Source organism: Geospiza fortis, unplaced genomic scaffold (assembly GCF_000277835.1).
Source record: "Geospiza fortis unplaced genomic scaffold, GeoFor_1.0 scaffold206, whole genome shotgun sequence".
Classification (NCBI taxonomy): domain Eukaryota; kingdom Metazoa; phylum Chordata; class Aves; order Passeriformes; family Thraupidae; genus Geospiza; species Geospiza fortis.
In genome coordinates, this window is record NW_005054311.1 from 4001858 (window position 1) to 4027126 (window position 25269).

General features: G+C 38.4%; 2 protein-coding genes across 2 annotated transcripts in view; one reads left to right on the plus strand and one right to left on the minus strand.

The window, feature by feature from the left end:
* LOC102043942 (sodium-dependent neutral amino acid transporter B(0)AT3) overlaps window positions 1-10822 on the plus strand; it is a 23937-nt gene extending 13115 nt beyond the window's left edge. Inside the window, exons 6-12 of the mRNA XM_005419325.1 lie at window positions 4238-4350; window positions 4624-4752; window positions 5369-5525; window positions 6811-7015; window positions 8600-8759; window positions 9221-9383; window positions 10458-10822. Coding sequence (XP_005419382.1) covers window positions 4238-4350; window positions 4624-4752; window positions 5369-5525; window positions 6811-7015; window positions 8600-8759; window positions 9221-9383; window positions 10458-10670 — 1140 coding nt within the window. The 3' untranslated portion in view covers window positions 10671-10822. The remainder of the gene's footprint in view (window positions 1-4237; window positions 4351-4623; window positions 4753-5368; window positions 5526-6810; window positions 7016-8599; window positions 8760-9220; window positions 9384-10457) is intronic.
* Window positions 10823-14756: 3934 nt separating this feature from the next.
* Window positions 14757-25269, minus strand: part of TERT (telomerase reverse transcriptase) — a 29568-nt gene continuing 19055 nt past the window's right edge. The window contains exons 10-16 of the mRNA XM_031055639.1: window positions 24888-24959; window positions 22879-23064; window positions 21565-21691; window positions 21213-21274; window positions 19271-19395; window positions 18778-18915; window positions 14757-15075 (exon numbers count right to left, since the gene is read on the minus strand). Of these exons, the coding sequence (XP_030911499.1) occupies window positions 14972-15075; window positions 18778-18915; window positions 19271-19395; window positions 21213-21274; window positions 21565-21691; window positions 22879-23064; window positions 24888-24959 (814 nt within the window). The 3' untranslated portion in view covers window positions 14757-14971. The remainder of the gene's footprint in view (window positions 15076-18777; window positions 18916-19270; window positions 19396-21212; window positions 21275-21564; window positions 21692-22878; window positions 23065-24887; window positions 24960-25269) is intronic.

The window sequence follows — 25269 nt, forward strand, 5'->3', positions numbered from 1 at the left end:
GTCCTTGGCAGCATTCCCAAATGCAAAGTCAAACTGTCCCACTAAGTGGTTGCAATCCACTAGAGGCTCCTCACAACTCTGCCTTCATGGCTAAAAGCTCCATGAAGTGGTGGGTGTAGAGGAGGAAAAGCAGCACTCACTGACACATTATCGAGCGTCTGCTGCCTCCACTGCCACAGCAGTGCTTCAAACACAGGAGCACTGGATTTTTCCTTTCCTTTCCTACAACAAGAATGCAGACTAAAGAAAACATAAGCCAAGAAGTTCAGAGATACTTTACATGCCTGGCTGGAAAGGGATAAGTGCAAGAGAAAGCTCACATGAGACTGTTTTATCCCTCTTTCTACATGCCCAGTGGCACAGGCACCCATCTAAATGCTGCCAGAGCTCAAGGACAAGCTTGGTTTTTACAGAAGATCAGGATATTCACTTACATTTTTGAAGGGCCAGACAGGACTACAAGAGCTTGGTGCAATGTCTTTGACAACACAAACAAAACACGCCTTGGCTTGTCATCAGTTGGTCTCAGCTAGGCTGTCAGGTTTCTCTGGAAGAGCTCAGGCATTTCTGGAATTTAGTTTGCAATGATCCTGAACTGAATGCAGGAAACTAGATTTGTGTGTACTCACAAAGCCTGGAGGTATTGCAGTGCTGAGGAGGAGCAGATCATCGTAAAAGAGCTGGATGGATTTGTACACTGGCAACAGAAGTCAGAATGAAAATCCACCTGCAGAGAGCCTGCAGCTGATGGTTAGCTGGTCTGAGGAAGCAGATCCTGGGGACATCCTTGAAAAGTTATCTGAAGATGGTTTTGGTGATGTTCTTACCTACAAATGTGGAAAAGCTGATGGAACAGGCTGGTAAGTGATACCTGCTATCAGCGTTGCCATTGCACAGAAAGTTAGTGTAAGACAGATGGCTTTGTTAAACTAACCTTCCAATTGCTACACAGGGTTGTGGCACTTCAAGGACTTCAAAAGCACAGTAAGCACACAGCTTCAACACTGCCCTTCTCTCTTTGTCCCCTTACCCCACAACTGCAGCACCAGTATTGCCTTTGCTGTTTGGCTATTCCCACCCTCCCTGTGAGCAAACACTGGTTGTTCTTTTACACTTCTCCACAGGGGATGCCTCAAAGTGAGTTGTACAGGAGGGCTGTTAGGCAGAGATTTACTTCGCTCACCCAGACCCCATCAGTTTACAAAACTGTAAAGCATATTTCTCAAATGTTTGCTTCCTTTCCTGTCTTTTTGCAGAAAAAGTTTTAGCAAAATAAAGTAAGAATTAAATCACCTACTCTCTGTTTCAGCTTGCTTTTAAAATACATAAAATCAACCTTCTTGACATTCTTCCCTGACTGGAAGCAATATTTTCCAACTTCTTTCCAACTCTGCAGTGCAGCAGAAATTGTAGTTTCTCTGTAACAGCTGTTACATCCATTATCTCATGACTGTGACACCTCGTTGTTTGTGAAAGCCTGTGAAAGTAACACCTAGCACAAAAAGTCCCATCTTACCCAGTTTCAACATAATAACCACTTAACTGAATTTACTTGTTTTTCTAAACCACATTTTTTAAAAGTTTATTCACTTTCCAAGTTTGTATTTTAGCTCTTATGAATAAGTACCACAAATAATAAAAGTATGCATATGGATTTTAATTATGAGAGGCTGTGTTTTTATTTTCATGCAAAAATACATAATCGGTTTTTGTCATCTGACACACTTTCCACCCTTAATTTCAGAATAAATAATGAATACTTCTTTTCATGACTTTCAGGCATAGAGAATCTGATGATTCACTCGCCTTCTCAAAATTCTTGGTTACTTGGAAAATGAAGATGCCAAGAAAACAAAAAAGTATCCTGAAGTGACACCTGAGGGGAAAGCAGAAGTTGTAAAATGATGAAGCCACACAGGAGCTGGAACAGACTTTTGGAAAGGGTTTTGGAAAATAAATAACCAGAGGCAGCAGAAACAAAGAAACAAGATTCCATCATGCATCAGCAATAGTCTGCATGGTTCAGCTTCAGGGGAGACCTGTGTCACCTAAGGAATACAAATGTCTCCTTCTCCAGGCTCTTTCACATTTGAAAGAACTTTAGAGATTGTAAACATTTGGAGGTTCTCTGGCAATTTACAATTCCAAGAACTTGGTTGGGCAACTGTTGCCTGTGCCCAGAACTCAGCAGCTATTTAACAAAACAACAACAACAACAACAACAAAACACCACAAAAAACCAACCAACCAAACAAACAAAAAAGCAGCACAGGCCCCCAAATCCTCAATTCACAAAACCATTAGCTGTTTTTACAGCACAATTACACATCACAGGGACCCCAGTAATTTTTAATTCAGTTTCTGTCCGTGCTTCATATATTCAAGAATCCAAACATCTTACCACTTTTGAGGGAGCAATTATACTTCCTTTCCTCCTTACTCCCCTGTTCATTCATTAACACTGATTGTATATCTTCACCCACGTTTCTGGCATCCGCATTTTTATTTCTGAACATATGCTTATAAAACCTGTATGCCATATAAATATAAAATAACACTTTCAACAATTTGCTGAAGACCAGATCATGACATTGTCATGGCATGCTTTCCTGCCCGTTATCTTTTCAAGTTTGGGGGTTGATTGGTATCTTTTAGAGTCAATAAATGCACTGCAACTAGTACCAGTGTAAACAATCTCCACACTCATTTGCCAAAGTTCCCAGTGAGAAAGCCAGACTTTTAGGAGTTGCATCTGTCAGCATCAACTGACTTGGCAGCACTTAATCAAAGTGTGAAGGCCACAGAGCCACGTGAGTGCCAAGTATCTGCACTGCAACAGCACCTGCACAAGGTGCTGCCAGTGAGCACTCTGGCCTTTGAGGGCTTGACTATGATCTTTCAAAACAAACCTCTAGAAGGGTTTGTCTTTGCTGAAGCACTTCAGCCAGCAATGGTTCCATGAATCTGCTGGCTGTGTTGTGTTGTACAAGAGGTGACACCGGTTCTGCTGCGGCCAAAGCACTGGCCTCCCTGTGGAGAGAGCACCTGCAGTGACGGCATTGCTTGAATCCATCCACACCGACGTGGATGCATTGTTCTTGCTCTTCAAGCTCAGGCCAGCTTCAGAGAAACCCAAAATGCTATGAAGGGTCTTTTGGCATACTTACCTCTCACTCCTACATATGTTCCTAGCCATGGGCTTGGATCACAAGCACAGGCGCACAGACACAAAACACACAAGTTGTCCTGCATGACTGGGATGCAGATTTAACTCAGACTGTTGCAAAACAAAGTGAAATAGTCTACAGCTTCAGCATTACTTTGGAACTATCTGGCTTTTAAAACATTCTCAGCAAAACATTCTTCTACTCCCCCTCCTTGATGATGGATCAGAGAGCAATTCACATGGTAGGGCATAACACACCACTTTGTAGTTTCTGCAGGAAAGTAATATTCATAGATCACATTTACATTTTGTGCATGCTCTATCTCTTTCTTTTATATAGATTTCAACATCAGGACTCCTTAGTGGAGCTATTTAAAACTGTTTAATGTTCTCTGTAATCCACCAATCATTGCTTTTTAATTTACCTTCCTGTATCATACTGCCTTTACAACAAAATTCAAACTTGTCAGTTTCTCCTTTTGTCTTGTATTACCTATGCTGACCTTCTATCTTTTATTGCTGTTTTCACAGCACTTTGAAGAGCAGACGCTGCTCTTAATAACTATTCTCTTCTTGCCTGCTTGTGCTTTTAGTCACTTCTATTAAATTATTTTTTAAGCAAATATGGGAAGATACAGAATCACTTTCTGTCTTAAAACAGTGAAGGTTTAGTATTTGTATATAGAGTTTTAGGAAGACAATACTCTTTAACTTCAGGTTAAGTATGTGAATTTTTAAAAAAAGAAAGTAATTGAGGAAAAATGTATTTTCCCTATTGTATTTCCCCTATTCCCTATTCCTAGTTTTTATCACTTAGAACCACATTATCATCAGATAGACAAAGTGTACAGTAAAAAACATTCTATAATTCTTGCACACATTTAAATAGCCTCCATGATAAACACCTGTTTTACTGACCTGTTTAGTACCTATTCCCATTTTCATAGTATTCATAGATGGCAACACAGCTCAAAATTCCAGAATTGAAAGAACAGGTGAGCTATGAGAACTGCAAGAGAAAAAGAAATTTTAATTTAAGCCTAATACATGCATTTCTTCCACTTATTTCAGCTGAACACTTTAAAAAATCCCCGTGTATGGCTTGATGCAGCTACACAGATTTTCTTCTCTCTCTCTTTGGCTTTTGGAGGGCTTATTGCATTTGCGAGCTACAATCCAACAAAGTGAGTAGCACCACAACCTTTATTAGCTGGTTGAATTCTTGCTGCACTTTATGCAATTTCTTTAAATTTTCAAAATGTTTTCCTTAATTTTTCTAAAGGATCTATAGAAAAGTAGCAGTCTTTCTAAAAGGCCCACTAGATTTTCTAACAGAAGGGGAAAGGGGAGGGAGGGAGAAAAGAAATTTAAAAAAAAATGTTTGCACAAATAACTGCATTACAGATAAGAAAATCTGCCTTTTTTAATCATTTCACTTGCTTGAATGCTATCTCTAGAAATGACTGTGAAAAGGATGCTGTGACAGTAGCAATTGTGAACAGCATGACATCCCTCTACGCTTCCATCCCAGTCTTTTCTGTTTTGGGGTTTAAAGCAACCACAGCCTATTGGGACTGCTTGGACAGGTGAGAAAGCTGTGTTCCCAAAGTTATACTGTGGTTTCAGTGCCTAAATAGATAATGTGATAATGTGTTATTTGAAAGACTTGTATTTAGAGAATTTATTTTCATTACAAAGGAAGAGCATCTGTATAGAGAAGTTTAATGTAAAAATATAAAGTACCATGGGACTGAGTCAAGGATGATAATTTGTAAGAATAAAGACAAATTGCAGAACAACCCATTTCAAGTAGTGCATCAAGGTTTGCACCTTACTCTCAGGATAGCCTTAGAAGTAGTAAAAATCTCCTCCTTTTTTGTATTTCACTAGAAATTTATTTCACTAACTTATTAAACACAAGTAGTAGAAATGGTCTGGAGACCTGATAAAACAAAAATGATTTAGAGACTGAATCTGCACAAAGTACTCAGAGTTTCTGTCTGAGACAACATTAAATAGTCTGAGTATTTTCTACTATTTTATATATAAGCTGTCAATTAATATTTTCCTTTATATTGTAAATAGCAGCACAGAAAGTAAACACAACTTTGGAGTAGCATCTGAATACACAGCATAGCATTTCCAGCCATATCATCTGCAAACTTTTAAACTAAAGTTTAAATATGTTGGCTTCTCTGGCAGGAACATTATCAATATCATCAATGAGTTTGATCTTCCAGAAGAAAGCATCATGCGACATAACTATACATCCTGGATTAGTTTTTTGAATTCATCATATCCAGAAAAAATTGCTGGACTCAAACTGAAAAGCTGTGATCTTCAAGAATTTCTTGATCAGGTATGTAATAACATAATTACAACAGGTAATCCTGAAACAAAGTTACATAGAAGGATTGGTATCTTCCTTTTTCTTGTAAGTACATGTATTCTGTTCTGCCTGCAATGATATATTACACATAATCATGCAACAAATCAATCTTTCAACATTTGAAATAACAATACTGCTGTAGGATAGTCTGAATGTATAGCTGTCTGTTATGGCAACAAAACTACACATTATTGCCACAAAACTGATCTTCCAGGGTGCTCCCACCAGAAGTCTACCATAGACACTAGATTCAGTCCTAGTTTGGTTTGCAGAAAAAGGCACAATGGGGGAACACATCTAGATGAAAGATTATAGAAAAAGAATGCTGAATGGGAATTTCCTAAATCTGTATTTAGGAAAGTATCAAAAAATCCATTATAATGTACACTGTTCACCACCAAAGTACATCATGAGCCTCTCCTTATTTTCCAACCTTCCTATAACATTTCCCCTACCACTAAAACAGATGTTTCTTGTCTGTTTTCTTGTCATACCTCATTCCACTTGCTCCAAGGATCCTGCCTGGCACAGTCAGTGTGTGCTAATGCACGACAGCCCTAACATAAAATAATGGTAAACTAGCCTATTTTACTCACATGATGGAGAAGTCCAAAGACAACATTCCAGCCCTGGTACAAGTCAGTTTCTTTTGTCTCACTTCTTCTGATGGCATCCATTTCTGATTTACAGTTTGAAATATTTTACTTCCAAGTTATAACAACATTAGCATTTTTCAATGCTTAGATTTGAATATCCTTGTCCTTGGGAGACTAAATCAAAAGAAATTTGATTGAAATTGGCTTTTTCCCTATTGGTCTTTTCTTCTATAATGCCTTGGCCATTATAGGGGGTTTTGTGACCAATGATTAATGAATTCTCTTGGTGTTAAGAGTGATAATCATATCCTTATTTACACCTATTTTTCCCAGAAGAACCTACATCATAGATTTTAAAAAGAACATTTAAGATGGTATTAGCAAAATAATTTCTATTACAATTACAACTCTCCAATCTACTTTACTCTGAACGCATCTCTCTGTGCAGGCTAAAATTCTGCTCTATGATTGTCTAGATATCCCTAGAACACTTAAAATTAAACTCCCCACTGCCCATTTTCTCAACTGCTGGCTGCCACAGAGGGCACAGGGCAACCAGCAACCTTGACTCCAGAAAAGGACAGCAGTGTGTTACAATTACTTTATGCATAAGAAATGACATTGCAATGTGTATTTTTATCTGTTTGTGAATGCTGCAGAGCGTCTCAGGAACTGGCTTGGCTTTCATTGTTTTCACTCAAGCTATCATACTCATGCCAGGCTCCCAAGCCTGGGCCATCCTGTTTTTCATCATGTTGTTCAGCTTGGGACTTTCTTCGATGTTTGGAAACATTGAGGGTGTCTTCACGCCTCTTCTAGAACTTCAAATTATACCTAAATCAGCGCCTAAAGAGCTATTATCTGGTAAGGTATTTGCTTTGTTCAAAGAAGGTGACTTCCTTATAGATGCACAAACTATTAACTGCTTAATTAATATCAAAGAGGAATTAATAATTTTTAGTATTAATTTAGCTGAATGTCACAGTGTAAGTAAGGGCAGTGGATTGTGTTTGCAGAAGATAAGCAGAGAGATGAGGTAGTAGTTATGGCAGAAGCTGTCAAGTGGCAATATTATATTGCCTTGGCCATTTTCTTTTCTTAGTTTGCAAATTAAGCTGTTCCAGTCTGAGAAAGCTTGTTAAATTGCTATTCCTGGAGTCCAGTCCACTCTGAGCTGTTGCAGTCATCAGGAAGAGCCTTGCCTTCCCTTAAGCCTTTGGCACTGATACAAATCACTTTAAGGCACCCAGTGACATCAGCTGGTCTGCTATAACCACCTGCACTTGAACTTACCACTGTAAGAGAGGTCACTCACATCTATTTCACCCAGATTTGTGCTGCTGCACATTCACATTTACTGTGAACATGTCAGAGTAGAAAATTACCACTTGAAAAATGAGGAATGAAGGTGTGTGATCCTGTTCTGGCACCAAAACTGGAATCTTTTCAACCAGCCATGGTTATTGAACAAACCTACTCCTTAAGAACCAGACTCAATGAGAGTCTGAGAGATCCTACTATGAAATTGGTCCAGAAAAATCTATGGTAGTTGCAACTAATAGATTAATATTTCTGCAATGTGCTTTTTTAAATTCTTATGGGAAATATTGCTGTCGTGCCTTTTGTAGAGTCTTCCTGTGGCATCTAAATTGTATTCCTAATTTTACAATTTTTCATGTAAAAACAAATTTATTCCCAACTTGATGAGTTAACAGTATTATTTTTAAATTTATTTTCCAATGGTGAACTTTTAAAAATTAAAAAGAGCCTGGAGCCAATATTTTACAGAATTGAACCAAAGGCCATCTCAGAGTTAGAAGCAATTAGCAACACATTAGACAGACGTACAAACTGAGTTGTAGCCCATGTCTACATCCAGCAATACCTTTATTCGCTCCTGTCCTTCCCACTTTTTCTCTCAATTACCTCAAATCTAAATCTTGACTAAAGGGAAAAATAGGTGTACAGAAGCGTGCTGAAATCCAAATGACACATGCTGGAACATAACACACACATTTGTAGCTCTGGGCTCTTTGAGGAAATGGGGACAGAAATCCAGGGAGTCCTTACACTTCCAAGGTGGCACCTGCCTGCAGTTTAGGCCTATGGCTGCATGGAAATGAGGCACCTGAAACTCACTCCAGCAGTCAAAAACTAACAGTGGCTCACAGCACAGCCCAGGCTGTCTGATGGAAGAAGTATGAACAACTGAAGGATGCTCTGAGTCACATGAATGCATTCCTCCTGCAACAGCAGTGCTCTTGGCCCACACACAGGGAAAAATTGAGTTTGGGAAGTGGTATTAGCTCCTCTAATGAGAAAACAGCTTGTTGTAACCCCACGGAGAGGGAGACAATAAAAATTATTAGAAAAAGAACAGCAATTTAGAACAAAAATACACCTACCAAGTTCAGTACTCCAGTAACAAAGATATCTTTTTTTCCTCAGGTATAATATGTCTAATTAGCTTCCTCATTGCTCTGTGTTTTACACTGGGTTCAGGGAGTTACTGGATTGACATTTTTGACAGATATGCAGGTTCAGTGCCTCTTCTAGTCATCGCTTTTTTTGAAGTGATTGGAGCTGTGTACATCTATAAAATTAAAAGGTATGTTGGGAAGAGATGGAATTTTTTTCTTCTAAGATATAAATGCAGCTCAAGTTGCAGTAACTTTGACCCTGACCTGATTTGATTTGGTGCTGGTAACTGAGACATTTTCCTAGCATGCTGTTCATTCCCTTGGCAATTTTGTCTTTTTACTTTAAATATCTGAATACTGCTGCAATATTATCATCACTTATTTAAGCTTAGAAACCTTATACTACATGCTCAGGTAATTAACTGACAATGTAAATTGGTCATTCATCTCTGGTATGCCTCAATAAAGACCTATTTGGATGATATATTATTATTTACTCAAGCAAGCAGTGTCTTATTAAAGAATGGAGTGGAATAGAAAAGATTTACAGCGCTGTGCTCTGTGTTTCCAACTTACAGGAAGCTATAAAACAGGGAAACTGTTACCAATCTAGCTCTGACATCATCATAAACATGCCCTCTTTTACAAGGTTCAGTGAAGATGTGGAATGGATGACCGGAAGAAAACTCAATCTCTTCTGGCAGATCACATGGAGGTTTATTAGCCCTCTGCTCCTGCTAATTGTCTTCATGGCCTTTGTTACTCTGCAGATGCAGAAGCCACCAAGCTACACAGCCTGGAACCCTAAATATGTACGTGCTCAAATATTTTCAGCACTTAAAGGAAGAATTATCTATTTTCCTCCCTTACAAGATCCTTTAATATTATTGTTATCTACTGCTGACCCATTGAAAATAGCTTGAAATCATGTAGTGCTCAGAATGAGAAGGCTCCAGTGTGCAAAGAGGTTACACATACTAGAACATGTCTCCTCTTGAGGTGTCCTGCTTATTCCGTGCTCCGTATTTCTTATGGATGTGTGCAATGCCCAGAAGTGTTGAAGTGAAACATGTCACAGACATTCCATACCCACAGGGGGTTCAGAGGTAGAACAAATGCCTGAGCAGAGCTTTACAGCTGCATAACGTCAGGGATGAAGGCATTTCTCAGTGAGAGCTACCAATATCACTGGGGCTCTGGTAGATATATGAATGTGTACTTTAGACAGGCAGACATGCAGGCAGTGGTCTGACTACAGTGTTGGTTAATTCAGCAACAAAGACATGACTATGCTGAGAACCTTTCATCTGGATGTCACTGTTACACATCAATAGCAGTTTCTCTGACCCCTCTCAAATACAACCTTGTGTGGGGGTTTGAAGATTGATTCTGTTCCAAAACTATATGAGGATTACACAGCAGCAGTGTCATCCCCAAATGCCATCAAGTACCTATCATCCCAAATAAAACTCATAGCCACAGACTTGCAGAAATCATCATTCCCTCAAAATCTCTGATATACAACTTCCCTATTTGACAAAGAATATACTCAGTAATTGCTGAAACCAGTTAAGCTTTGAGTACAAGAAGAATGAACACAGTTTAACCAAGAGAGGGTGAAGATTTGATAACACTTGGGGCAATCCCCATATCCCTAGGAATGTGTCACAATTCCAGCTATACATCTTTGAAAGTGTAAAACATTTACAGCTGTCTCTAGACCCACAAGAAGGGTTTGCAGAGGACACAGCCACTGACTGCTACTGTAGACAGAGTAAAACTTGCTATCCTTACTAAAACAGCGTAAGAAAATAAAAACAGAAATCATAGCAAAATCTAAGTGACCTACAAATTATTTCTTTTGCTTGCTTTTTTTATCTCCACAGGAAGGCTTCCCCACGAAAGAGGAGAAAGTTTATCCACCTTGGGTACAGGCCATTTGTGCGCTGTTAGCTGCCCTTCCTTGCGTGTGCGTACCTCTGGTAGCGCTCTTCCACCTGGTCAAACAAAAGCGCAGGAGCAAGGAGCCAAGCCTTGTACCACCAGAAGTCTCCTCCTGTCAGGGGGCTAACAGCAACTTTTCTCATCCAAAAGAATAAACATGCATTGTACCTGTCTGTAAGCAAAAATAAGACAGCCTTTGTTACACATTATTAGCTGTCATTTAGTATCATCCAACCAGCCTGGGATACACAGTTCATATGATTACAGCAATCACTACACTCTGTAAACAATGCTGCTGTGTTTCCTTCAATTTCAACCAATTTTTCAGCTTCATGTATCTCTCCAGAACGAAATTGGACTTGGAAAGCCTGTTAAGTATTGTGGCTGGCTTCTTTCTTTACTTTTAAAACACTGGTCAGTTCCCAAGGATCAGCAACAAAAATTGGAACACAAGCATGTACAGTTTCATTCACTGCCCTGCCCCTCTGCTCCAGGAGATGCAGAATGGGAGCCTTCCAAGAATAAGGAGTGCTCTTTACCAGTACATTCTAATTTTTGTAAATCCCTATACACACTTAAAAAGCAGTCATTTTGTGGTTATTTCATATTCTCAAGCATTGCAAGGAGCAAAGATAAAGCATCAGCAGATAAAAGAATGTTAAGTAAATTTGAGCAATTAATTCTGCACAAATACCTTATCTTAGCAGATTCCGGAATTTATTGTAGTGGAAAACACTAAAAAAAGTAAAAAAAAAAAGTCCCCATTTTTTCCCCTTTATTTCTCATACTAAACACAATAGCCGAATAGCATAACAAAAATGCAGATGTATAGCAGCCTTTCAGGGAGCTGCAACCTTACAGGACATGACAACAACATTAATGTTTACTGAAAAACAGGATTTCCTATACTTGGCTGCAGATCCTTGCCATTCTGTAGTGCTGGGAGATGAGGATTCCTCTTATCACAATACTTAAGGAATTGGCAGCCTCTGAAAAAATATTGAGAAAGTAAGTGAGGATAAAATATGACAATGCCTTCAGGCTGAGTAACTGAGTCAAGGAAGAGAAAGGATTAAGGTTATAAAGCTGTAAATACATAAATAAGAATTTTTAACTAACTAAAGCATACGTTTTATATTCACATTTCTGACTACAGATAGCTAAATGTTCATTAAAATCCTACAGGCAACTATATGCAGCAGGTTTAAGTAGTCAGAGTTCTGTTCTTAAACAAAAGTACATCCAACTAATACAGAGAGAAGCTGAGAAAATAATTAATCTAGATCTAAAAGACTTTTAAATCTATGAATCCATCTTGCGTCACTGTCACGGTATCCAGACTTGACTTTTGAGCTGTCCCTTCCATTCAGCAGAAGGAAGACTTTATGGATCACCGGACATGCAGTTCAACCCAGGACAAGACTCGGGGAGGACAATTTTCAGCTCCACTAACTACAAATGATAGCTGGGAAACACAAGCTGAAGTTACTGTTTAGCTCAAGTAGGCATGTAGAAAAATGTGTTGAGCAACTCTTGCATGAACACTGCTTTTCTGTTGTCAGTGCACTTCTGATGTTACCTCTACCAAAATTCCAAAACTGTAGCCTTATTCCAAAAAATTTAGTGCTACAGGTTCCCCTTCTTATTCATGAAGAATAAGATGATATCCTATAGGTACATTTTTCTCCTGAATAGCTCGACTGCGTTACTTGAGGGATCATGTGTATGCAAACACCTTCTGCTCACTCTTTTCCCAATATTTTATCTCCATATTCCATCAAATCTTCTTTGCTCCAATACCCTGCTGCGAACTCAATGTTCCGACAGACTAGACTTTTCTAGAATTGTCTAGGCTGCAAGAACCACCTGGGTTCTTTGGGGGTAAATCAGTAAAAGACACAAACACAGCTATGGTGATGTTCAGCCTTAGCCAGAATCCACAACCCTAAAACAAGAGATCAATTGCCTATTAAAGGAAAAAGGCTCAGAAGGAGCATTGGAACAGCACTATAAATAAGGACACATCCAAATTATCATAATACAATAAACAGAAAACAGATGCAGAAAGAAAAGCACAATCCTTCCGGAACACAGAGGAGTTTCCTACATTGTGAAATTTGACACCTACCTCAACCTGGGATTCCCAGTCCATATTTCCTCCCCAAAAGAAAACAGTGGAGAAAAGGACTTGTTTGATGGATGCATCCAACATACTGTGATCTCCCCTAGAGGGGCTTCTGTTGAATTCCTTCCTTACAGCTCTGTAGACACACTGAAAACAATGTTCAGCCCTCTTTCTCTCCCATCCCATTTAAACCCTCCAGCAAGCTCAACTTCTGGAATAGTTTGCAATGCATGCAGCACAGGGAGTTACCTTCAGTGGTTTAGCTCTCAATCCCTCTACTCACCTTCTCTTAAATACTGAGACCTTAACCCTCACCACAACTCAAAGATTTTGAAATTTTCCCAGCTGTACAATGATTGTTGAAAATCCACATTACAGATTCAGAACGCTCCTGAGGTAATTCATTTAATATTTCTAGATTCAAGTTATTCACTCTACCCAAACGTTTCCTGTCAGCAGTTGCTGTTTAACGCACCGCCTTGCTACCAATTAAGTAGAATATATTTTACCACCACAATGGATCACACTATTTCTTTTAGAACAGTTTTGTGGTAGAATAGCTTTATGGAATACTTCTACCTTCCCAACATTATAAACAGCTATTTTTAGAGCAAAAAACTGTATGCCTCTGACATGGTTAATCTATTCCTTACGCATATACTCATAGTGTTTTCTTTTCAATTATCATAAGCCACAGTAGCAACTTCAAGTTTCCAGTACAGACTGCCAGCTCTTCTTCAAATCTCCAAATTCTCCACTTATTAAAACACATACCAGTTTTACTTTACTTTCCCTTGCCTTTTTGGGGGAAGGATATTTTTAATGAAATAATCTTCTCTTGTGAATTCTACACTGTATTTGTATCTGTTTACAAACAGCTACTCTTTAAAACTGATGACTCAGACAGTAATTGTTGGGAAAGGCTCAAACGTCAGCTCGGAGAATTGTAACCATTACCCTGTTTTCATTTTTACAAACTAACACCTTCAGCTGAGACCACATCATAAGTTTATATTCTCACAGAGAAAGATGGGCTAATCCAAGCCATTGGTGAAGTTTACATTCCCTCCTTTCTTCATGCTGGAGCATCTTGCTGTCTCTTCCTGCCACACGATCCCATAAAATAAAGCTTTCTGCACTGCCAGGCCTTTCTTATGCAATGTTGTTCCCGATAGTGCTCCCTCATCCAGTATCACTCAGACCACTGAGGGGCATGGGGGTGTTTAAATGTTTGAGCTACTGGCTGGAGAGCAAGAATGTTGTTCTTCATCTCTAGTAGGAGCAATTGCTCTGTGACTTTTTTAGAATGTATTTTAAGAGTGCCACTTCACAGACAGAAAAAGCCCAAGCCTGTATGACTGACTGCACGTTTTGAACTGAGTTATGATGTTAAAGGACAGACTGCAATACTGCAATTCAACCACCAGTCCCTGTGTGGTGGGGATTTGCCAGGGATGAAGCAACCATTACTTCTCTGGGCAACCTCAACACCATCACAGTAAAGAATTTCTTCCTTATACTGAACGTAAACCAACTCCCAGTTTAAAGCCCCTCTCCCTTTTTCTACCACTATATGTCCTTGTAAAAAAACTGGTTTTGGAGAGCCAAAGATATACAAATAGAAAAGAAATATACTTGGTATATTATCTAATCAAGAACTTTTGTTTTGTAGGTATAAATGCACCAGTATCATTCTGTACAACACTGTATTAAAAGTATCACTAAGTATTCAAAATAAATAAAACATACACCAAAAATAATCAGCTTGGACAGTGAAATTTTGACATATATTATTTGTGATCTGTAAAGCATAAAATTTCTAGCCTCTACATCTTGCCATGAAATGCATTTGCCCTGTGCAGGTAACTGCTTTTTTGTGACATAAACCAGCATATTAAAGATTACTATAAAATAAAGGCCTTGGAAACAAATATGTGTTATTGTAATTAACCAGCCAATTCATTACAAAATTGGCTGGAACAGAGAAGTAAAAAACAGCCCTTCAAGACAACTCATTGAAACAAGAAAGTTAACAATTTTGTACAAAACATAGTTTAATGATTCCTTCATCAAGAAGATAAGAATCATGGAACATAAATTACTTCAAACAGCCTGTGAATTTACAAAAAAGACCCCCACAAACAAAAAAACCCGAACAGGAAGGTATTAACAAAATTGTCTGCTCTTTTTATGTCCTGAGAAACAGACACATAAAACTTCTGGGTGAACTTGCTTTTGGCCCATTCTGCCAAAATAAACTACAGAGAAGTCACCTAAAGACACAGTATTTATTTTCAAACCTGAGAAAATTATGAAATAAACCACAATCAGTTAGTCCAGGATAGCTTTGAAATCTTGACAAAGAGACGGCTCTGTCACTGCCTGCAGTAGTGCCACAGTATCCTCTGGGATCCTCCTGATTAGCTTCCTCTTACCTACCAAAACATCAGAAACAATTCATTACAACTGCAAATAACTATTCATTCTGGTTTAGGGAAAATGCTAATGAAGCAATGAAATCAATACTAGCTAAAACCAACTAAAAAGCTGCAACACCTGAATTATGGGGAGAAAAAAAGCTATAATAAAATATGCTATGGTTCTTCCACACTTAAATCAGACTAACAAATAAAAAGGTTCAAAACTGCGTGTGAAAATATTAACAAAGAAAATCAAGGAGCAAATTCCTCCTACTTTGTTTTTGTGCCTTTTTTTCAGATTTGAAAACGTCATTACATTTTGAAAAGTATAAGCCCATTTGTTCAACAACTTTACCCACCAAATAAGGCCTTCTGTTAAACCACAGTTACTTTGAAAGACTGAACATCCCATCAATAAAAATACAGACAGCAAAAAGGACTTTTTACAGATTAGGAAGAACATGTAAGATCCTAGCAACAGTTTAAGTCTGTCACTAAACAGAGTCAGCAAAATTGTCAATGATGCAGAAAGCCAGAAGTACTCAATAAACATTTGCCCTGTATCTGCAAAGGAGACAGATGATGTATTTATATCTTATCATGATAAGGAAAGACTCTTGCTCCTTTCCCCACTGGTAATAACCGGAGGGATGTTAAACAATAACTCTGTTTTAAGTATTTAACTCTGAAGAATGACAACTCATGACAAGCCCCTGACATTGACATTTAATAGGTTTGGCAATAGTGGGGAGAATCTCCTCCCCAAAACCTATGAGCTTGATTTAGATTCCTATGGAGAGTAATAGAAAGGCACGTGCAGGGACACAAGAGAAAACCATATTTATATCAAGTCCTGTCAACAACGTAATCTTACAGAGGTAATATGTTTTATACAGCCAATACAAACTCCAAAATGACAACAGGAATTGCAGCTGTTAAGTTGACCTAGGGGTTTTTACCAGCCTTGTTTATCTCTGTGCTAGAGATTACTGCAGCATGTAGAGATAGTGAGCAAACTTCCAGGATCCCATCCCTGTCATGACTACTAACATCCACACATGCTACCTGATTTCCAGAAGACAAAACTAAAAATACCATGTTTAGAATTAGCTCTGACATCTCTACATAATGCTTAGCTCTCTAGTAACCTTCTCTACAAGATGATGTTCTGATTTCAGTAACATTGCCCAGGACTAGGTCTCGTGCAGGGCAAACAAAACTGACTTGTAACTGCATAGAAAACTATCAATATCTCTGTTAGATTTCAGTGTATGCCTAAAGGATTGGGACACTTAGTATAGTACCAAATTCAGAAGAAAACACAAATACAAACACCATGTACAATCAGGGACTGAAAAACAGCCTTCACCTACGACCAGAGACCGTGGGGATACAGAGATAATGATGCCCGTTCACACCAAGGGTATGCACGTGACTTGTCACCATAAGATGTCTTTGTACAGCGCCACCAATTATTGTATCAAACCTTGCTGCACAGGTGGAACAAGGCTAGTGCAAGTACAGGTAAGATTTTAAGCAGGTTATAAGCAAATGGAGAGATACCATTTGAATTACTTGGACCCCAGTGATCTGTCAACCAATCACAGTGAAAGTTTCCATCTTAAAAGTTTCATAGTAAAGTCACAAATCACAGCCTGCTAATTGTTCAGGCAGCTGTTAAGCAAAGATTTCTGAATCCTTGATCTCTCAATAGAGTACCTGAAGTCTCAGATATTTCCAAAAGAAACTGGACTCTGTAGATAAGAAAAGTGGATTGTCTTAACACTGTGGATGTGAAGAACAGATTCTGCCTCAGAGAAGGTAAGATTTATGAAAGAATAGCTGAAAATTACTCTTTTCAAGAGAACGCCACCACTGACTTTCTACAGACCTTTGGACTTTCCCTGCTTCACCTCCACAATACTCAGGAAGTACAACATTAATAGGCTTCACCAGGAATTTAGGAAGAAAGGTTATTCCCTTTCCAAAGGGCAATTCTCACTGCCAGAGAAGCCACCTGACAGGTGGTCAGCTTTCTCTTCCTGGGGAAGAAACTGTGCACAGTGTTAGGCCTGGACCACATGCAAGTTTCAGGTCAGTACTGCAGTTAGGCAAGTTAGGCAGTTCTATGGGTACAGCAGAAGGAACCCAGTGACAATTGCTATTCAAACTAGGAGAACTTCACCTCTACTTCCCAGCCCATTTTCCCTGGCATCTGTGGTGGTGTGACTTTGTGGACAGCAGAGACCACTCTTACGGCTGATGCACACAGCCATGGCAGGTGAAATTCTGCTGAGCAGTAAAGGTGCCTGGGGCTGGGCCTCCACCGTGGAAGTACTGTCAGATTAAACAGCAAAGCATGCACAGAGAAGGATGGAGGACCTTTGGCTTAGATTGTGGTCTGCCAGTCTAGGATCCCAACAGCAAAACCTTCAGCATTAGAGATGAAAACCTAGCTGTGCCCTATATGGATCTTAGAGAAGTGAGGCAGCTCCCAGAGAAGCCACTGTCCTACTGGTTGTATCAACTGCATTCTCTGCTTAGTTCTTCAGTCCCTGTCCCATCCAAGTGAAGCAAGCAGCCCTGCCCTGGTTTCTCAGGAGCAGTGAGCAGACTTGGGGCCTCTGGTTTTGGTGTCAGTGAGTAACTCAGAGAAGAAGTTCCTCTGGGAAAGGCTGTTGGAATTCTGCTCCATACAGGAAGTCCGTAGCTCTCAAGAATGTGGCTAGCAAGATCCCAACCATCAGTTTGTTTCCTGTGGAAGTGTAAGTGTCATCTTGATACATTCACACTGCACCACCAAAACTCAGACTCTGCACTCAGGCGGTACTGCAAGCCTTCGATATGGGAAGGAAACGCTTTCTTCCAAAAGAAGAGCTGCTTTCTTTATGGGGCACTGGACCTCAGTGCAGCTAACAAAGGAAGCTTATGATATATTTCAAATCAAATAGGTGTTACTCTGGAATGAGACCTGGGAATCTCTTGGTCTTGTATAACAAAACTGACCAAGCAATGACTCATTCAGAATGCAAATTACAGAGTCTGGCCATCACCGCAGCTAAATTCATCAACAGCACTGGCTGCTTCAGGAAAACCTCTTGCTGTCCACTTCTAGTGTCTCAAAACTGAAAATTCTATTATTTCTGGGGCTGGCCTGCAGGCAGACTGCACAACTGTTTAAGGAAAGAGCTCCTCAGGGGCCAGGGACACACTCAGCATCTTTCACCAAACTGAAGTGTCAGAGAAACACCAACACCACAACTCTGCAAGAATACACATGCAGTGGAGCCAGTGCTTCTGTTTCCAAGTGACTCTGGCGGCACTTTTTTGGGTAAAAGTTTAAATTGTGGGAGGAGCTTGTTTAGTTGCCAGTTAATCTACATTTTTTTAAATAGAAGCTTGAGCGTTTGTATTTCATTTAGTTAAACCTGCTGACAATACATACATGACTAACACAGTCTTATTAAGCCTTCTGAAATGTACAAGCTTGCTGAGTGCCAAGCATCAACTGTCCTGTGAGAGGCTCTAGAAAATGCAGTGCTGGAAAACATTTTAATCTGCCTACTTATACTTAGTAAATTTGAATAAAATCAGAAAGATCATTAATGTACATCTGAGAACAACATTTTAGGATTAGAAAACTTTAAAAATTCATTAGTTTCTAAGTTTAATTACAATGAACCACAGACAAAACTGTAAAAATAGCTGAATACTTACAGACTTTTAAGGATGTAAGCAGACATTTGTAAACAGCTTTGTGATTTAACAGTTTGACAGTGAAGGCATGGTAGCAGAGCCATTCTGCTACCTGAATAGGGAATATGCCAGATACACCCTTGTTATCTTTAGCAATCCCTAGGATAGAAAAGGAAAATAATGTAACTGAAAATGATGAGCATTAAGAAGTATATCTGGTCGCTCTTCTCTTTCTATAAAATCACCCCAGGATTTTTTATTAGAAACCTGCGCAGTCAGTGAAGTCTTGTGCATCAGCAGAAAACTAAGAAATTAGTGCTTGAAACACAATATTCAGAAAACTGAGTTTGAGAAGAAAAATGCACTGTGATTCTTACTATGCATTTCTCAATATTAATTCCTGATCTTTATCCCAAAATTACACCATTGGACTGCACATTCAAGATGTTCTATCTGTCTAAAAAACCCCAAACAAATCCAAACCCACTACTTCATTGCCATGAACATCCTATACCTGCATTTATTGTTTTCAGGATAGCATAGCAGCATGATGCAGTCTGAGAGATAATCCTTAGGAAGAAATCAGGATTTTTTCTAACTTGCTGGCTGAATGGAAACTGGAGAACACAGGCATGGAACCTGTTCACAAAAACAGCCTATTTAATAAAAAGTAATTTGCAATTTCAAGTGAAACTATGACTACATAGCTTAGGCACTATACAGCATGTAAATGCACACAACAGTCTTTAGCTGTATCAACGCTGCTACTGCATGACACCTCTCCCATATATACACATGCCTGGAATGTCAAACGCAAATGATGCTTGTTTCTAAATTTTAAGCTGAAAGAAGATCTTGAAGCCATCTGCCTTGGTAACAGACTTCTCCTCTGAGGACAGCATAACTGCGTTATGAGCAGGGAAAACTAAACTACCCATTGTCACCAATTCCATATCACAGACTATGCCACCAGAGAACAGTCACAAGAGACAGTGAGAGGAAGAAAAACAAGGCAAAACCCCACAAAAAATTCTGTTCAGGTATGCAAGAAAACAGACTTCCAAATGATTTCACAGCCCAGGACACTCACTCCTTTGCCTATCTGGAAGTCAACTCTTCAGATGTTATTTGTATTGTATACTTCCTTACACCTGTTTGAAAATATTTTGAAACTGCTGACTATTTTTTACCTTCAGACTCTGGCATTATAATCCTGCTTATGCTGAATATAGCCGATTACAATGTTGATTTTCAATTAATCAACAATGTACAAACTTGTTTATTAAATTAACCCAGTAATCACTTAAAAACCAGTGACAATTTCATATATATAAAGGATAGACCTAAGTACCATGCTGCATTACATGTCTTTGGCTGAATTAACCTGACATACAGTTATCACAGTGGACAGTCTTTTACATAACATACAAAGGCCACTGTTGGTTACTTCTGTTTGATTTTATGGTAACATTCTATGCGATCATATCTAACAGAGAAAAATCTTAAATCAACCACAAGCCAAAAGTTTAAGAGCTGGACACATCAGTGCTGTACCAGACAAACCCAATTACACTTCTTGGACAAAGAACACAGCTTGAATGTGGACCAAGATGAATGTAAGAACAAAACCAAAATGTCCCTTCATAACAAGTGTGAGCATAGCAAAAGAACAACATCTGATTTCTGTGAACAGTGAAGAACTTCTTGCACATTTTTGTGTTAAAACAATAAAAACCCAATTACTTGCTGCTGCCAATCATTCCAAGTTTTCAATTTACATAATTTAGCATTTTCTTCCAATTTGCTTATCAGTTTTGATTTCTTTCCCTTATCTTTGTTTAAAACATTCACTTCCTCTACTGATCAAGCCAAAATCACAAATACCAAGGTATTACCAGCTAAGGAGAAACTAAAACGTTATCAGCAATAAGAAACTACAATTAACTTTGTAGAATGAAACCTCTCTTTACCTGGAGTTATACTGGTCAAAGTTCTGTATGACTTTAACAGATACAAAGTTCTAAATATAAACTGCCTAATATTTAACTAATCTAAATATAAAATGGTTAATTAGGCTTCTTATCATACTCCTGAATCAAAACAGACAGGTTACCTTGAGGTCAGCTGTCAAAACCAAGACACTGAAAATTCATTTGGCAAAGTATCACTTGAACACACACATCAAATATATTCCTGTATCCTAAACTTAACAGTATTACTTAAGAACAGTGTTGAAACAAGAATAACTTGACCTACCTACTGACATTTACGACTGCACATATTATACATATATATATATACACATTATACATATATATATAAAAATACATATATATATATATACACACACACACTGCAGACCTACATGGCACACTTGTTTTCTGATTCATAGCTCCTCCATGTGTCAAGAAAGAGTAATGAAATATTGACACTAACTTCAGAAGACAGTGACCCACCTGTAAGCCTGGAGTAAAAATATCTTGTAGATGTTAATGAGAACTGTTCTAAGGCTGTTGATCTAGAACAGAACAGAAACAGAGCTATAAGAATATTTTAATGTCATAATGGATTTGTTGAAGATCTAGACAAAAAACATTTTATGCGAAACTTAAAAGATTTCTTTTATGCAACTAAGCTAACAATGTTGTGAAGGATCAGTTCTGGAACCCTACACTTTATTTGATGTCAACATTTCCAGATTATGTGGATTTCCTCTCAAAATAAACTTTTATGTTAGAACTCAAAGCAGTTTTAATGCTCTTCATCACTAATCAGTATACTGCCAAACATCCATTTTCATACTCCCACCTGTAAATCAAGAAATAAACTATGACATTTCAGTTTGAGGACTGCACTCAGTTTGTATTTCATGTTTTTCCCAGCTGTTATACTTGAATTGAAGGAAAGACTTGATCTGATAGAAGTACAGGTGTAACTAGAAAAAAAAAGTAAAAAAAGTAGTTAAACTCTATGGGCTAACAGACTAAATTAAATTCTGTAAAGTAAGCCTCATTTGACTTCCCATGTTACAGAGATTTCCTGCTAATCAATGAACCAGTAGCTAAAAGATGACCATAATTAAATTCAATGTTGAAAGAGACTGGGCTCTGTGGCATTAAGGGTATTTAGCTAAGGGCTGACTTCAATATCTCAGGGCTGAAAAATTCAGCCTGCTAAAAAAAGCTAGACTGATAATCTCAAAAACAAACTAAATGTATTTTTAAACACATTGTCTAGCCAGAACATTATCAATTACTCCAGTGACAATTATCTTATCTATATCTATGATCCATGCAATGCAAGAGCTTAGGCTTGAAGCCACCTTAGTTACTGGAACAATCCTAATGTTCCATCTACCTAAGTCAAGCATATCAAAAGCAAAGCCTTGAAACAAAAACTCTGGGCTTGGCAGTGCTGGATTAATAGTTAGACTTGATCTTAAAGGTTTTTTCCAGCATAAACAATTCTATGATTTTATGATTCTGATTAGTGTCTCCCAGATCAGTAGCATCAATATCCTTTTCAACATAAACTTTTTCTTTCAAGAACTCAGCTAGTGAATAAATCTCTTTGGCTGTTGAGTATGGTCCTTTGCTATGGGAAACCATGTCATGTAAATTCCTTTCCTAAAGTGACCAAGATTTTCTGTTTAGGAAGACTACTGAGGAACTTTACCACCCTATTGGTGGAAAATTTCCTCCTAATTTTCCACTTAAATGCTTAAGGGCTGTTTATACTAAAAATGGTCTATAATGAAGCTAATGAAGCAATATTGCTTCATCCTTGAGTTTAAACTGTTCTTTCTTTTTGATCTTTAGAAAATATCTGTAGCTCAGGGTCTACAGAACTTTTCAGTAGGATACATTATTATCCTGTCTGGAGTTCTATGCCACTTCAGACTGTTTTCTGTCAATGGTCAAGGTTGCTAGTTTAAAGAGAAGTTCCCTTCCCCACACATTCTTTCCATCTGAAGTGTACCAGAGGGAACACCTCTCATGTTGAAAGGATTGCCAGTCCCTGTAGTCTATACCAAATTAATCCCAATTAATTGCAATTAATTTAACTACACGATTCCCAACACACCCTTATGCTTCTCCCACTGGAGTGCACAACTCTATTTACCTGGAGTAATCGCAGTAAACCTCAAGTGTTTTTATATCTAATAACAAACCACACCATGGGATCAAACGACAATCTGGCAGCTGTTTAAATTTGGAACATCCTGGGATATCATCAACAGGAAAATTCACCACTGTCTTATTTGGGTTTATTAAAAGGCCGTACTCAGGAATACCTGTTGCTAGAGTCCTAAAACAGATATCAACAGTTAGGCTAAGCCCCCCCCAGCAAAGCAGACAAAAATTGGCACCATGCTGCAAGACAGAAAATCTTGAACAAAAGGGCAGAAATCAAAGAACGAAGGGAATCACAGCTAACTCTTCAGGTTAAGGAACACAGCTAGAAATAAAGAAAGGGAAGACATTGGAGGCAAATAAATATATAAACAAACTTGATGATAACGGAGAAAAAATTTTACAGATTAATGCAAATTAAGCACATCAGCCATGCAACACTTGAGACAAGCTGTATGAACCACACTCACAGAAACCTCTGAAATAAAAATCACTGGAAAAAGATGACAAGTTCCTGTTTTTGGAAGTTAACAAAACCAAGGAGAATCCATATAACAGGAACCTCACTTATCTGATGAAAAGTCTTGAAGGGGAACATTTTCCCTAAGAATGTTTTCACTGCCAGAATGCCTGCTGATTACCTGCCACATACTGGATCAGCAGTGTCATGGACAAGAAGCAGTTCGTCTTACTTGGCAATGTACTTATGTGCAGGCTTTAAAGAGAGGAAGAGGTAGGCTCTTTTTCTTGGAGAGTCATAGTCTTAATGCAGTCTCCTCAAAACTAATGTACTGAGTCCCCCAGTTCTAATAATACATTAGGAAAACCTGGCTCTACCCCATTTGTGAGAGAGAGCTCATAGGATCTGATCTGTAAACAGCTGTGGAAATCTCTCAGAGAAAAGGCTACTTCTCTACAGAAAATCAACACAGCTGGTACAGAAGTTGATCTAGAACAAAGATGCAGACAACTTCAAAGGGCAAGAAGGACAATATCTGCACTGCTACTCAAGTGACATTGTGCTGAAAAGATGTTATAAGAGATTAATAGCTTGAAGCTTGTTAGTTTGATTTATCTGTAAACCCACAGATCCCTAGAAATTGCTTTCTGTTCTGATAAGGAAATGAGGATAAATGAAGCCTTCAAAACACACTACCACTATTTCATACAATTTATATTTCAAACTGTACTTAACTAATTGCTCCATCACCTTTCAAGCTCACAACAGAGCTGCATCTTTGTGACTACTGAAAAGCATGATGCAACTGACAACACTGCAGATGCTAAGCTTTTCTTCAAGACCTATCCCTTGGATCCTTTAAACTGATCAGCAGAACTCCCCTAGGACTGACTGTACACTCCTATCTGCAGTAACCAGGAGCTTCTGGGATTCAATTTTTAAAGAAAAGGTATTTCTGAAAAGAATTACTGAAAAGAATTTTGAAAATAATTCTGAAAATAATTACTGTTTTAAAACTTCAGTGTGAACTGCATACTACCATGCTATTGGTATCTTCAGATACTCATCATGGAATGTTAATGATTAGAAAATTCTTAGCAATATTGGACTGGACCAGAGCTGCCTTCTTTCCTGGGAAACAGAAAACAGCAGCATGAGTTCCCAATAAAAACATTTTGAGAATGTAAATAAGGCATCTTAAAAAATTTGAGGGAAAATGGTTTTCAAAGACAACTGTCAGCTGCTTTGGTTAGGCTGCAACACTAATTTTTGCTTGAAGCTCCACGAAGGTTAGTAGGTAGGTCCCTAATTCAAACTTTAGCAGGAATTGCCCACAATGTGAATTGCAACAGATTGTTACCTGGCTACCAAGAATGCAGTTTTAGGATTTTTCCCAAGCACAGGCTACTACCAAGGACTCCAAAATAGGCCTTGATTGCTAACTCATAAAACAAATACACCTATGTGCATAAAGATGAAAAATAACTACATAAAAGACAATGCTTACTACTTTGCAGACTATGTCTCTAACAGCATACCTTAGAAAAGTTCTTGCCTTCATTAAGTGTGGCGTAAGCAGCAAAAAATCATCAATGAGACGCATTAGGACTCTGTAATGAAGAAGAAACCAATCTTAGATTTTTTAATATGTAATCTTTCCAAAGTCTTTTCATACACTTCAGAGCAACAATGTGCCTGCCTATTTTAATTCACAAGATGCTAGAGGCTGATATGAACTCCAAATTGAGACTCATCAAGAAATTCTCTGTTTTGTTTCTTTCCTAAACATAAATGAAAATAAAAATAATAAAAAAGCAATGAGACTGGCTAGATGAAACATGAAGGAATTTACAACACACAAACTATTCCACAATGGCTTCCCTGGATACAGGGCTTTACACTTTTCTAAGGGAGAATGTG